The sequence below is a fragment of the Engystomops pustulosus genome, chromosome 4, assembly GCF_040894005.1.
Source record: "Engystomops pustulosus chromosome 4, aEngPut4.maternal, whole genome shotgun sequence".
NCBI lineage: Eukaryota > Metazoa > Chordata > Amphibia > Anura > Leptodactylidae > Engystomops > Engystomops pustulosus.
This window is the reverse complement of record NC_092414.1, coordinates 7,521,267-7,536,636: the sequence shown is the minus strand read 5'-3', so window position 1 is coordinate 7,536,636 and position 15,370 is coordinate 7,521,267. Positions and strand designations below refer to the sequence as shown.

The following is a 15,370-nucleotide window of genomic DNA, read 5'->3' as shown; positions in this document are numbered from 1 at the left end:
ATACTGGCAGATGGAGGCATAGTTGTTGTTGACCAGTATACAACGCATCCAGTGAAAAAGACAAGATGGAAATCGTAGCAAGCTCAGCAGATGCAATAGAAGCGTATGGGAGGGGATGCAACGTATTGCATCTCTCCTCCAGCCTCACTGACTGGATACTTCGCTCAGCAGTCACATCCGCCCAACGTGTGACTCTGTGAAAGTCTTTATATATCGCACAGGGGCACATTTACTTACCTGGTCCTGTATGTGAGTGCATGTCTTGCGACACAATTTGAGATGTTAAATCCTGCGCGTTGTCTGAATCCTTCGGATTGTCCGACGGCCCGCCACCCCGATTTGTGTCGCTTGAAAGCCGGCGCCAAAATCCGATCGCGTGCACCAAAAACCCCAGTTAAATGCGGCGCAAAGCAGAAAAATTCGGGAAGCCCGTTGGAAATGCGAAAATGTGTCCCACAGTGTGTAAAGGCAAGCCTATCTGTGATCTGGTATACAGTGGGGCAGATTTATCAAGCAGTCTGAAAGTCAGAATATTTCTAGTTGCCCATGGAAACCAATCACAGCTCCCCTTTAAAATATTCATGAGCACTGGTAAAATGAAAGCTGAGCTGTGATTGGTTGCCTTGGGCAACTGGAAATATTCTGACTTTCAGACTGATTGATAAATCTGCCCCAGTATATCCAGGATTGCCTCCTGTTAGGTCGGAGTGGATAATCGATGATCAATGCTCCTCTTCAGCCAGTTAACCATTATCTTGGTTATTATCTTCTAAACTACATTTACCATAGGTGGGAGGCCATTTTTATCTCTTGCACTGCTATTGTAAAGCCAATTATAAAATCTGTTATGAGTTTTAAGTTGCAAAGCCACCACTGTCTGCGGAGGTGTCCAGACTGCAATATACATTTCTCCTTCAGACCTTTGCTGCAAGCTTCTCAGGTAGAACGCCTGCATGATAATTTCAACCACGGCTTGCTACAGAAGCTCAAGGCATATAAGAACAGTCACAGAAAAGCTTTGGTGGGTTTCTATGTGCTCAATGGTTAAATGCTAGATCACGTGGTGTGATAAATGAGAATCACACCCACTTCTCTCCGAGGATTAGAATACTTTAGTTTCGTTTCTTCCCTCTGCTCTCAGCAATGGCGTCTGCTGGGCTTGAAGAGGAGCTGGAATGTTCTGTCTGTCTGAGCCTCTACACGGATCCTGTAACCCTGAGATGTGGACACAACTTCTGCCGGGTCTGTATTGAGCAGGTCCTTAATACACAGGACGAATCTGCAGTTTATTCCTGTCCTGAGTGTAGAACAGAGTTTCAGAAGCGTCCAGGACTGCAAAGGAACGTAACTCTACATAATGTAGTAGAGAAATATCTGTTTATTCGACAAAATCAGGAGGAGGTCATCGGGTTCTGCTGCACTTATTGTCTGGACTCTTCAGTTCCTGCTGTGAAATTCTGTCTGATGTGTGAGGCTTCTCTATGTGATAATCATCTGAGAGTCCACAGCAAAGAACTAGAACACGTCCTCATAGATCCCAGCACTTCCCTGGAGAACCGGAAATGTTCTGTCCATAAGAAGATCCTGGAATATTACTGCGCCCAAGATGAGGCTTGTATCTGTGTGTCCTGCAGTCTGGCTGGAGAACATCGGGGTCATCAAGTAGAGACACTGGATGAGGCCTCTGAGAAGAAAAAGAATAAACTTAGACATTTTCTACAAAAACTAATCACAAAAAGAGAGGAGACTGAGGGAAAAGTCCAGAGTCTTCAGGTACGAAAGAGAAAAGATCAAGAAAAAGCATCTGGAGAAGCCGAGAGAGTCACTGCCATGTTTATAGACATCAGGAGACGTCTGGATGACCTGGAGAAGAGGATCTTGAGGGAGATCTCCAGGCAGGAGATGGAGGTGTCATTGTCACTGTCTGATGAGATCAAAAATCTGGAGATAAAGAAGGAGGAGCTGTCCAGGAAGATGAAGGACATTGAGGAGCTGTGTAACATGACTGATCCACTGACTGTGTTACAGGAACCAGACACAGGTGACTTGTGTGATCCTGAGGAGGGGGGAGGTGATGGGGACACAGGGAGACATGATGGAGGTGATGAGGACACAGGAGGACATGATGGACGTGATAAGGACACAGAGGGACATGATGGAGGTGATGAGGACATAGGAGGACATGTTGTAGGTGTAGGTGATGAGGACACAGCAGGACATGAGGGCAGTGAGCCAGATGTAGAGCTAATCTCCAATTTATCACACACGTTATCTGATATAATACGAGGTGTAAATGTGACCTTCTATGTCCAAGATCCTGCAGACATATTACTGGATACAAAAACAGCTGCTAATAATCTCCTTATATCAGACGACCTGAAAACTGCATCACGAGTGGGAGTCATCAAGGGTCATCCAAAAACAATAAAGAGTTTCCAGTATTTTCCTCAGGTGATAAGCAACAGGGTTTTTTCCTCAGGACAACACTACTGGGATGTGGAGATAGGAGGGTCGAGATGGTGGGGGTTGGGGATGTGTTACCCCAGTATAGACAGGAATGGTCATCAGTCATACATTGGGGACAATAACAAGTCCTGGAGTTTGTGTGGAGGTGGGGTGTATAATAATCAGTATTCAGTGATACATGACGGGGAAGTGATCCAGTTACCTCACCAGATCTCCAGTGATAGAATCCGGATCAGTCTGGATTATGAGGCGGGGGAGTTGTCCTTCTATGAGATGTGTGACCCCATCAGACACTTACACACCTTCACCACCACCTTCACCGAGCCCCTTCATGCTGCACTACGTGTATGGAAAGGATCCATAAAGATATCAGGGGGAAACAGCAACTGCGAGGACCAAACATCATCACTGAAATCTGTCCAGAGCTGGGAGACATCACTGGAAGCAGAAAGTTGGGGCAACAAATGTGGACTTAAAAAGTAACCACTGTAAAGGTAGAGTCCAGTGTCACGGGCTGACCACTTTGCTGGGAAAAGGACTTCTGGCATCTTATCAAACTATGACGCATGGAGTGCCTTCTCCTCCGGTAAACTGCAGGACAGTAGTGTCAGAGCTACATATTCAAAAAAACTTTCACATAGCTTAATTGTCTTCATAAGTTCAGTAGTTATACAGGTCTATTCTGATCGATTCTGTTAACCAACCATAAGTCCCATCGAGCTCCGTCCTGTGCTCCATTGAATTCCATGGGACTTTCAGATGAAACCTTTACGGTCCCCCATTCTGCCGATTGATGGAGTCAAACAGTGTAGACCCTCCGCAATCCTGTGGCTAGGGGATATGCGAAGTGTGTGAGTCATAGATCGGAAAGTTGAGGAGACTAGGACCAATGGCTGTTACATGTGTAGATAAACTCATAATGAACCAATCAAGTACAACATTGTTCTTTGTGCAGTTACTATTTCTTGAACAAACCACATTAAAATACAAAAAAATGATATTTTCTACAGTTTTGTTGTTTCCTAGAACTGCTGAATTCAGGAGCCCCACCCCAACAGGGGGTTGTCCAAGATTGAAGATTATTTTTACACCACCTGGAGACAAGGGTAAAAATAATAACTAATATTTAGTTATGCCCTCGCCTCCCGTCCAACCCAGATCCTCCCATCACCGCCAGCCTCGATCGGCTCAGCGAGGAATTTGTGTCAAATGAGGAGGAGCTGCAGTGGAATGGAGGCAAGAAACAAGGTTAAAGGGTTTGGCTAAGGGGCAAGCTGGTATACATTTTTCCCTCCTTCGTTGTCTCGGTCCTCCTGCACGTCTTTCCTTTCAGCTAGTTCGCCTTCTTTCTTCTGTGTCCTCCTGGCCGTCTCACCCACTGGAGGACCATGTGATGTCCTCCCGTCCATCGTGCATGCTCCCGTGTTACAGTCCATCCAACTGTTCCATCCTTAAGTATCCACAGCTGCGTCTCTTCTCCCTCAGCTGCTCGCACAGTGACGTCAGCAGCCCAGGAGAGTGCATAACTACACGAAAAAGATGGCAAAGGCTGATCCTGCCCCACCCAGTCCATGGCAGGGCTGGAAGCCATGGAAAGGACCAGTGACCCCAAGAAGAGCACCAGCGAGTGGCTTGATCACCCGAAATTGGGACTGGAGGGAAAAGTAATGGAGTGGGCATAATTATATGGTGTTATGAAGTTGACGGACCCCTTGAAGTATTAGTTATTATTTTTACTCCTTACACCACCTGGGGGGACCAATAGTTAAAAAATCTTCGACCCCAGACAATCTAATGTCAGTAACAAAAGGGCAACAAAAAATAAAGTAAAAGGGTGGGGCAAAGGCAAAGCCGACTCATCTCCCTAATGTTAGACGCATGGAAAATTCATCATAAATGGACAATTTTTTAAAATTTTATTTCTATTTAAGAATGTTCATTATGGTGGTGCCTAGGTGTGACAGTATAATGCACATCAAATCCTACTTTGATCCTTAGTTTTTTGGCCTTTATTTCCACTTTGTTTGTCATCGTTGTCGATTGCTGGCAATACAACGATAGTTGCTTTAAGTGTGGTGTGTATTGTGTCTACAAGCAAGAGTGTGCAAGAGTGCGGGGGCAGAAATCAACCCTTGTCCAAGTACTTCAAAAGGGGAAAATCTAAGTCTGGGGACGGTGCTGGTTATGGGGGAGACTCTGGCGATTTTTAAGCCCCATGATGCCTTGGCTGGAGAAGTTTGCAAGTAGGGAGAAAGCCTGGTTGTTGGGGGAAGGTTTTCGGAATAGTTTTAAAATTCCATTTCGGGACGGGATAGTTAGTTCGGGGTTGTGATTTTATCAGGCAAAAAATGCACAATTTGGATCTTTGGACACTCCTTTGTGTACTGGGCTGAGAAGCGGGCCCATCTACAGCCAGGTGGTAGGTATTTGGGATTGAATGAGGAGTGGGTGAGTGTCCATTGGTTAGGTTTCAGAGAAATGACGTGTGACCAGGTAAGGTCTTTCGCAGATGGGGACCTTTTAGTTTTACATTTTAGTTTTATATGCGGGTGGCAACGATATTGGGACCTATCAGATGAGAGCATTAATTAAAGCAATTAAGAGGGACATGTTGTGCTTCTGGGACGTCCACCTGAAGATGTTGGTTGTGTGGTCGGAGCTGATCTGGAGGTTCAGATGGCACAAAGCAGTTTCTGTGTTGGGCCTTAATTGAACCAGGGTTAAAATTAATAAGTGTATTGGGAAGCTCTTGTGCATGAATGGTCATTTGGTGGTGCACCACATGTCGCTGGAATCTGAGACCAGCTATACGGGGCCTGATGCAGTGCATCTTACAGATGTGGGATTGGACGTTTTTAATTTTGGTTTGTCCGAGGTTCTGGAGTTTGCTATTAGGGTATGGCAGGATATTAATGGGGGGATAATCCGGCATACTGTGGCTGGTGTTTGGCAACAAGAAAATTGCATATGATAGAAAATATGTGGTGAGACACTCTAAAATTCAAGATTGTCTTCCCAAAACCTATGAAGCAAGTTGATGGTTATTCACGCCACTTGCCAGTAGGTTTACGGCCAGTGGTTTAGAGGTTTGGTTTGCATTGATTTAAGGTTGTCTAAGATACAATGAATATGTTTGTGGCCTAGGGTTTTGGGTTGCCAAGAACTCAGCCACCAAATGTTCAATGTTTAATGTTTTATGCTAATAAGATTTTATGTTTTCCAGATTGTATTTCAAGATTTACAAGTAAAGCTGTGACCATCACCAATCCAATAAACAGCTTGTGTCTTGGTATTTAGTTGAGTTATCTGCTGGTTACGCAGCTTTCGTTGCTTCTCCTTTCTCATTATCATGACTCGGCCATTAGACAGTCGTGTTCTAAGAAGAGGTGTGAAAGAACTGTGTAGGATAACCACAAACATAGCAAAAAAGAGGAAACTCAGGAAACGAAACACAAAGTAAATCTTTACTGTGTATTAAATCTTGTATAATACATAAACTGAGGGGATTATGAATACAGTGAAATGTATAAAAGTTAGGAAAACATAGGAAATCTACATGGGAACTGTCCCACACTGTTTGCCGTGTTGCCAGGTACTACAAGTGCCAGCATCTTATCGCCTGCCCTGTGTATAACAGTCACCAGGAATTGACCTTGCACCCATGGATTGTGGGGCAGATAACCGATCACAGCTCTCTGTAGGACATAGGACGTAACCCCACCAGATTCTGCTCTGTCACCAGTGATGGTTCTTCAGAGCTGCTTCACCTCCTCCTATCTTTACATAACCCTCCCATACACTCAATGTAGCATGAAGGGGCTCGGTGAAGGTGGTGGTGAAGGTGTGTAAGTGTCTGATGGGGTCACACAGCTCATAGAAGGACAACTCCCCCGCCTCGTAATCCACATATATCCTAACTTTATCAGCTAAGATTTTGTGAGGTAAATAGATCTCTTGACTGTCATAGATAACTGAGCAATGATTATTATTCCCCTGCCTTCCATACAAACCCCAGGACTTGTTATTATCCCCAATGTATGACCCACTCCCCCTCCTGTCTATACTGGGGTAACACACCCCAACTCTCCACCAAAGTGACCCACTGATCTCCACATCCCAGTAATGTCGTCCTGAGGTAAATCCCCGGCTGCTCATCACCTGACGGAGCCGGAATCTCTCTGCCGTTTCTGGACGACTCTGGTCCATGTGTGTCCAGGTTGCAGTTTTTAGGTCGTCTGATATAAGGATATAATTACCAGCTGTGTTTATATCCAGTAATATGTCTGCAGGATCCTGTCCACAGAAGACGACATTTCTTACTAAATCAGATAATGTGTGCGATATGTGCGAAATTAACTCTACACTCCAGTCCTCATCATCTCCCTGCTCCTCAGGATCACTAATGTCACCTGTGTCCTCACCATCTCCCTGCTCCTCAGGATCACTAATGTCCCCTGTGTCCTCATCATGTCCCTGCTCCTCAGGATCACTAATGTCCCCTGTGTCCTCATCATGTCCCTGCTCCTCAGGATCATTCATGTGCCCTGTATTCTCTTCTTCTCCTCCCACCTCAACAGGATCTCTCATGTCATCAACATTCTCATCATCTCCCTGCTCCTCAGGATCACTAATGTCACCTGTGTCCTCATCATGTGCCTGCTCCTCAGGATCACTTATGTCACCTGTGTCCTCATCATGTCCCTGCTCCTCAGGATCACTAATGTTACCTGTGTCCTCATCATCTCCCTGCTCCTCAGGATCACTTATGTCACCTGTGTCCTCATCATGTCCCTGCTCCTCAGGATCATTCATGTGCCCTGTATTCTCTTCTTCTCCTCCCACCTCAACAGGATCTCTCATGTCATCAACATTCTCATCATCTCCCTGCTCCTCAGGATCACTAATGTCACCTGTGTCCTCATCATCTCCCTGCTCCTCAGGATCACTTATGTCACCTGTGTCCTCATCATGTCCCTGCTCCTCAGGATCATTCATGTGCCCTGTATTCTCTTCTTCTCCTCCCACCTCAACAGGATCTCTCATGTCATCAACATTCTCATCATCTCCCTGCTCCTCAGGATCACTAATGTCACCTGTGTCCTCATCATGTCCCTGCTCCTCAGGATCACTAATGTCACCTGTGTCCTCATCATGTGCCTGCTCCTCAAGATCACTAATGACCCCTGTGTCCTCACCATGTCCCTGCTCTTCAGGATCATTCATGTGACCTGTGTTCAATTCTTCTCCTCCCACCTCAACAGGATCACTCACGTCATCAACATTCTCATTGTGTCCCTGCTCCTCAGGATCACTTATGTCACCTGTGTCCTCATCATGTCCCTGCTCCTCAGGATCACTTATGTCACCTATTTCCTCATGACCTCCCCCCTCAGGATCAGTCAGGTCACCTGTGTTCTCATCTCCACCTCCATCCTCCTCAGGATCACTCACGACCCATGTATTCTCTTCTCTTCCCTCCACTGCAGTATCATTCATGTGACCTGTGTCTTCTTCACCTCCATCCTCCTCAGGATCACTTACGACCCATGTATTCTCTTCTCTTCCCTCCACTGCAGTATCATTCATGTGACCTGTGTCTTCTTCACCTCCATCCTCCTCAGGATCACTTACGACCCATGTATTCTCTTCTCTTCCCTCCACTGCAGTATCATTCATGTGACCTGTGTCTTCTTCACTTCCTTCCTCCTCGAGATCACACGTATGGTGTAACACAGTCAGTGGATCAGTCACGTTACACAGATTTACAATGTCCCTCATCTTCCTGGACAGCTCGTCCTTCATTATTTCCAATATCCGGATGTCATTAGACAGTGAATTTGATATCTTCTTTTCCTGCCTGGAGATGTCACTCAGGATCCTCTTCTCCAGGTCATCCAGTCTTTTTCTCAGGTCCATGAACAGGGCAGTGATGCTCTCGGTTTCTCTAGCAGCTTTTTTAACCAGTTTTCTTTTAGATCCTTTAAGTGTTTGTCTTTCTTTGGTCTCGTCTTCCCATGAGATCAGTTTCTGCAGGGATTTTATCAGTACCTTCTTCTTCTTCTCAGATGCCTCATCCATCACTTCTATCTGATGACCCCGATGTTCTTCATAATAACAGGTCATACAAATACAAGCCACATCCTCATAGCAGTAATAGTTCAAGAACTCTTTATGGATGGAACATTTCCTGTTCCTCGTTGATGTTCTGCATTTAGTCAGGGCATGTTCATCTGCAGTGTTATCGAGGTGCGGTTGATTATTGACCATCAGACTAGAATTGGCAGCAGGTCCATGAGGGTCCACAGACTTCTGATGAGTAGACAGGATATTCTCCGCTATGTTACATAGAACTATGTTCCTCTTCAGAATTGGACGTTCCTGAAACTCTTCTCTACATTCAGGACAGGAATAAACTCCAGACTCGTCCTGTGTATTCAGAAGCTGTTCAGTACAGAACCAGCAGAAGTTGTGACCACATCTCAGGGTTACAGGATCCGTATACAGCTTCAGACAGATGGAACAGTCCAGCTCCTTTCGTAGAACAGCGTATGCCATCGCTGAGAGCAGGAAGAAGAAATGAAAGAAAAAAGTACCTAAAGGCTCAAAGACCAGTGGGTGTAGCACATAGGACTGGGCTGTGTTATAGGCTTTCAGGTACAACGCAAGAAGCAGGAAATTCTAAGTAGAAAATCTCGATGAGGAAGTTAGAAGCTGAAAGATAAGTTTTTTCAGTATTTAAACGGCATTCTGGGAAATTACATATGTTTTCCAGAATGGGATGTAAAAAACTTCGCCTCTTGTCTAGTTTGTAAGGCAGCTCCCTTCAATATCATGCAAGACTGTCAGTAAGCCTTATATGCAAATAAGTTTTCCAGGATGGAATAAGGAAAACCATGCCTCTTTTAGCTCCCTTGTAAGGCAGGTCCCTTGACATGAAGCATGACCTACAAAGAGGCCTTATGACATGATGCTGGATTAAAACCAAACCAGTATATCTATTCCAGAAGGTACAGACTCCCAACTGTAGACAGAGCTGTTTTGACCTGATTGGGTCTCCTCAGTACAGTGCAGGGAACTGTAAGAGGCTTTTGACTAGGGTCAGGAAGAAAGAGTTCTCCTTATGGAGACTGTCAATTAAGGCCACCATGTGGAGTCTTATAGCCATGGACACTCCACTAGGGGATTGTGGGAAAATATGCAAATAAGTTTTCCAAGATGAGATAAAGAAAACAACACCTTTTTTAGCTACCTTGTAAGGCAGTCTCCGTAAGGAGAACTCTTACTTCCCAACCCTAGTCCCAAGCCTCTCACTCAGCCAAACCAGTTCCCTACTCTGTACTTAAGAGATGCAACCACATGGGAACAGCTCTGTCTACAGAACGGGAGTCTGTTCCTTCTGGAATAGATATAGTGGTTTGGTTTTATTCCTGCATTATGTCATCAGGCTTCCTGAAGGTCATGCTTGATGCTCATTTATGAAAAGGATCTATTCTGAGTGATTGGTGCTGCTGATAGCCTGGAAGATTGCCATACATTTAATGCTTGAGGGTGTTGTGTTGAGTATATATTATTTGGGAGTGCAGTGTGGGATGTTTTTGTTGTGCCAGCGGACACATACTATGACTCTGTGACTGTAGTATTTTTAGTGTGAACGTAGCCTCATAGACAAGTCCATGAGATTCATTGCCATCCCCTACCAAGAGGTGTTGAGTTTCCAAGTAAGAAAGGCGAGAGAGAGGAAATCCACAGCTCTGACAAACAGCTGAAACTCACAACGAGGTAGTTACACCTACAACCGTGCAAGTGTATAGTTATGGATTGAATCAAGAACACAAATTTTTGTTCTGCAAAGAATCTTAGGCTGGTGCCACACACACTGCTTTGTCTGCGTTTGCAAACAAAGCCGCACCCACAGGGGCGGTCCGCGGTCCGATCGCATCGGCATTTCTATCAAAACGCCTGCGATCGGGAACGAGCCGCCGGTGTTTTGCGTTAATTTAATGCAAAACACTGGCCACTCGTTCCGTGCGATCAGGTCCCCGGCCCGCCCCCGTGGGTGTGGCTTTGTCTGCGTTTTCAAACGCAGACAAAGCGGTGCATGTGGCACCAGCCTCAGTCATCCTCCGCTAATGACTTCTCCACCAGTTCATGTCACCATTGTTTTTGGTCTCGTAGCACCCGTTAGGCCAATCAAAACGCTCTGTAGGGGGCGGGTCATCTAGCAGCCCCTCTTTTACATGTTGCTCACTTGGAGTGTCCACACGTTCAGTTTTTCAGATGCAATTTTTGAAGCCGATTGCAGGTGTGGATGATAATGGGTGAGGACATCTCACAGAGAGAAGCTGCTCCTCCGCTGTTTTCACTCCAGTCTTGGTTTGGACATTAAAACTGCATCTGAAAAACGTGTGAACGCTTTTCGTTTTCAGATCGAAAAAAACCACGTGTATAAAAACGCTTTTTTGAAAATGCATGCGTTTTTGACAGATTTTACCAATTATCTTAATTCAAACTGGTCAAAAACGCATGCGCATGCGTTTTTTCCCGATCTGAGAACGCACTACTAAAAACGGCCCAAAAACGGCACGTGTGTCACCACCCTAAGAGTCAATACACCTATCAGGGGGGCTCATGGAGTGATCGCTCCGATGGCTTCCACCACTGCTGCTTAGTACCTGGCAGTAATTCATGTATAATTAATTAATTGTGGCCATTGCTTTACGATTCAAGCCCCAATGACAATAATGGGGACTCCCGGAGCTGTCCCCGAATGCAGCAGCTTTGCTTCAGTTACATACAGAAGGAGAATCGTGGACCCCCCATTCACCTTTATTCAGTTGAGCTAAGTGGCGCTGGTCTGCTGCTCCATTACTTAGAATTGGACCTCCCGTTCTCCAGATTGCTGGATTGATCTAACAAACGACGCGTCAACATGAGGTGAAGGTCTTCATTTTTTTATTGGTTTAATTTCACCAAATAACAGAAGCTAATGACAAATTAATCTTCAATACATTGTAAGATTTTCTGTAAGCGATATATTCCCCTGCAGCATGTTCTACCCCATGTTATTACCTGAGGCGGGAAAACTACATATAAGACAAGTCCTGGTGGCTTCTCGTAGAAGGTGTAATAACCCAGCGTCATATCCCAGATACGGATAATGCAGATCACAAAATTGTAATTTTGGGGGGAAAAATGAGTAACAAGTGGGAGACAATTGTGAAGTGGAATGAAATTTATTTGAAATTTTTAACTTTTGTAAAAACATTAAACTGAAACGGGGGGCGGGGTAATATTATTCGGCCTCTTTACTTTCCCTCCGGAAGTTCAGTCTCTAATCTCTGAATTATCCAATGATCCTAAATGACCGATGATGAATATAATCCACCTGTGTGTAATAAGGTCTTGGTATAAATCCAACTCCTCTGTGATAGCTCAGGTTCTGCATCGTGAAGACCAAGGAACCCACCAGGCAGGTCCTGATACTGTTGTGGAGAAATTCAAAGCTGGATTTGGATACAAAAAGATTTTACAAACTTTAAACATCCCAAGGAGCTGAGAACAAGCGTCATATTGTAATGGAAGGAGGATCAGACCTTACAAATCTGCCAAGACCCGGCCGTCCCTCTAAACTTTTATCTCCCACCAGGAGAAGACTGATCAGCCAAGAGGCCCACGATCGCTCTGGATGATCTGCAGAGATCTACAGCCGAGGTGGGAGAGTCCGTCCATAGGACAACAAGCAGTCACTTCAAAAATCTGGTTAAAATTGATGGGAACATGGATGGAGCCAAATACAGGACAATTCTGGATGAAGTACAGGGTATTAACTTAAAGGGCCGAATAACATTGCACCCCCCACTTTTCAGTTTATTATTTTTTAGTTTAAAATATCCAATAAATTTCGTTCCACTTCACAATTGTGTCCAACTTGTTGATTCTTCACCAAATAATTACAATTTTATATCTTCATGTTTGAAGCCCGAAATGTGGCGAAAGGTAGAAAAGTTCAAGGGGACAAATACTTTCGCAAGGCGCTGTAATTTACTTCCATGTGTAGCTCCCCAATGATATCTTTATGCACCCTCTAAATATACCTAACGCAGCATGAAGGGGCTCGGTGAAGGTGGTGGTGAAGGTGTGTAAGTGTCTGATGGGGTCACACAGCTCATAGAAGGACAATTTTCCCGCCTCATAATCCAGACTGATCCGGAATCTATTACCGGAGATCTGGTGAGGGATTGGAGTTGCTGTACTGTTATATATCACTGAACACAGATTATTATATACCTGCCGTCCTCCACATAAACTCCAGGATTGGGTATTATTCCCTAAATGTGACTGACGCCCCCTCCGGTCTACACTGGGGTAACACATCCCCACCCTCCAGAGTCCAGATCCACTGATCACCACATCCCAGTAATGTCGTCCTGAGGTAAATCCCCGGCTGCTCATCACCTGATCATACTGAAATCTCTCAGCTGTTTCTAGCCGGTTCTGGTTTATTAGTGTACGGGATGTAGTTTTCAGGTCGTCCGATATAAAGATATTATTAGAGGCTGTTGTTACATCCAGAAATATGTCTGCAGGATCCTGGACATAGAACATTACATTTACACCACTCATTATCTCAGATAACATGTGTGATATTATCAGCTCTACACCCTGATCACCTCCATCATGTCCTCCTGTGTCCCCATCACCTCCCCCCTCCTCAGGATCACACAAGTCACCTGTGTCTGGTTCCTGTAACACAGTCAGTGGATCAGTCATGTTACACAGCTCCTCAATGTCCTTCATCTTCCTGGACAGCTCGTCCTTCTTTATCTCCAGCTTCTGGATCAGAGCAGACAGTGATAATGACCTCTGCTCATTCTTCTTGGAGATCTCACTCAGGATCCTCTTCTCCAGGTTGTCCAGACGTCTCCTGATGTCTATAAACAGGGCAGTGACTCTCTCAGCTTCTCCAGATGCTTTTTCTTGAGCATTTCTCCATTGTTCCTCTAGACTCTGGACTCTTTCCTCAGTCTCCCTTCTTTTTTTTATCAGTTTCTTGAGAACGTTTCTCAGTTTCTTCTTCTTCTTCTCTGAGGCCTCATCCAGCGTCTCCACCTGGTGTCCCCAGTGTTCTCCGTCCAGTCTGCAGGACACACAGATACAAGCTGCATCCTCCGTGCAGTAATATTCCAGGATCTTCTTATGGACAGAACATTTCCGGTTCTCCAGGGAAGTTCTGGGATCAGTCAGGACGTGTTCTGGTCCCTTGCTGTGGACTCTCAGATGATCATCACACAGAGAAGCCTCACACATCAGACAGGACTTCACCGCAGGTACAGGAGAGTGAAAGCAGTAAGTGCAGCAGATCCTTGTGTCTCCATGTGCCGGTTGAGTGGTAATGTAATTCTCCACTACATTACGTAGAGTTATGTTCCCGATCAGTACTGGCCTCTTCTGAAACTCTTCTCTACATTCAGGACAGGAATAACCTCCAGACCCGTCCTGTGTATTCAGAACCTGATCAATACAGACCCGGCAGAAGTTGTGTCCACATCTCAGGGTTACAGGATCCGTGTAGAGGCTCAGACAGATGGAACATTCCAGCTCCTTCCTCAGATCTGCAGACGCCATCGCTGAGAGCAGAGGGAAGAAATGAAAGTGAAAGTCCATCAGGGCTCAAAGACCGGTGGGTGTGAATAACACAGGGAAATTACAGAATTGGGACAGAGTTTCTACAGGTTTGTTTGAGACACAGCAGTTATAGATAAGCTCATCTCTAAGAAAAAGTATGGTAAGACATAGACACTTTGGGGAAGATTTATCGGTGATTTTATGTCAGTTTTTGCGCAGAAGCATAACTCCCAACCGTCCTGGATTCAGCGCAATTCGCCATCCCAGGTGGTTGGGAGAATGTCCCAGGCTTCCCCTCTCTCTCTCCGACATTGTCTCGCCTCCTCCTGGTCCCGTACATTAGAGATGCAGAGCAGCCGAAGCATTGGGGCCAGAAGGAGGCGGGATAAGCCACCTACCTCCTCACATGTCTGAAGGAGTCATGTGAGGATGTAGCTCCTCCCTTTGGCCGGCTCCACCCCCTCATAAGTCACAACCTGGGACAGGAGGTCACAGGAGGAGGGTTAAGGACAGGAGGCAGAAGCTGGAGGACAAGAGGCCACAGGAGGAGGATTAAAAACACGAGGAGGCTGGAGGACAGGAGCTACAGGAGACTGGAGGACAGGAGCTACAAGAGGAGGCTAGAGGACAGGAGGAGGCTGGAGTACAGGAGGAGGCTGTAGGACAGGAGGCCACAGGAGGAGGCTGTAGGACAGGAGGCCACAGGAGGAGGCTGTAGGACAGGAGGCCACAGGTGGAGGCTGGAGGACAGAAGGAGGCTGAAGGACAGGAAGCAACAGGAGGAGGCTGGGGGACAGGCTGGAGGACAAGAGGAGGCTGGAATACAGGGGCTACAGGAGGAGGCTGGAGGACAGGAGGGGCACAAGGGGAGCCTGGATGACAGGAGGCTACAGGAGGAGGGTAAGGACAGGCGGCTACAAAATGAGGCTGGTGGCCACAGGAGGTGGGTAAGGGACAGGAGGAGGCTGGAGAACAGGAGGAGGCTGGTGGACAGGAGGTGACTGAAGGACAGGTGGCAACAGGAGGAGGGTAAAGGACAGGAGGACACTGGAGGACAGAAAGTAGGCTGGAGGACAGGAGACTACAGGAGGAGGGTAAATGACAGGAGCCTACAGGAGGAGGCTGGAGGACAGGAGGCCACAGGAGGAGGCTGCAGAACAGGAGGTCACAGGAGGAGGCTGCAGAACAGGAGGTTACAGGAGGCGGCTGGAGAACAGGAGGCCACAGGAGGAAGGTAAATGACAGGAGGAGGCTGGAGGACAGGAGGAGGCTGGAGGAC

The 15,370-nt window shown here is 46.2% G+C and overlaps 3 protein-coding genes across 3 annotated transcripts; 1 reads left to right on the top strand and 2 right to left on the bottom strand.

Moving 5' to 3' along the window:
* Nucleotides 1–1,116: 1,116 nt before the first annotated feature.
* LOC140125981 (E3 ubiquitin-protein ligase TRIM39-like) lies at nt 1,117–3,458 on the top strand. Its single transcript, XM_072144994.1, has one exon. It carries the CDS (start codon nt 1,144–1,146, stop codon nt 2,947–2,949), a length of 1,806 nt encoding a protein of 601 aa, XP_072001095.1. The 5' UTR covers nt 1,117–1,143; the 3' UTR covers nt 2,950–3,458.
* Nucleotides 3,459–6,085: 2,627 nt separating this feature from the next.
* On the bottom strand, nt 6,086–9,021 carry LOC140125863 (uncharacterized). Its single transcript, XM_072144739.1, has one exon. It carries the CDS (start codon nt 9,019–9,021, stop codon nt 6,202–6,204), a length of 2,820 nt encoding a protein of 939 aa, XP_072000840.1. The 3' UTR covers nt 6,086–6,201.
* Nucleotides 9,022–11,411: 2,390 nt separating this feature from the next.
* Nucleotides 11,412–14,107, bottom strand: LOC140125980 (E3 ubiquitin/ISG15 ligase TRIM25-like). The gene has a single exon (XM_072144993.1). The coding sequence runs from the start codon at nt 14,089–14,091 to the stop codon at nt 12,508–12,510; it is 1,584 nt and encodes a 527-aa protein (XP_072001094.1). The 5' UTR covers nt 14,092–14,107; the 3' UTR covers nt 11,412–12,507.
* Nucleotides 14,108–15,370: the final 1,263 nt, after the last annotated feature.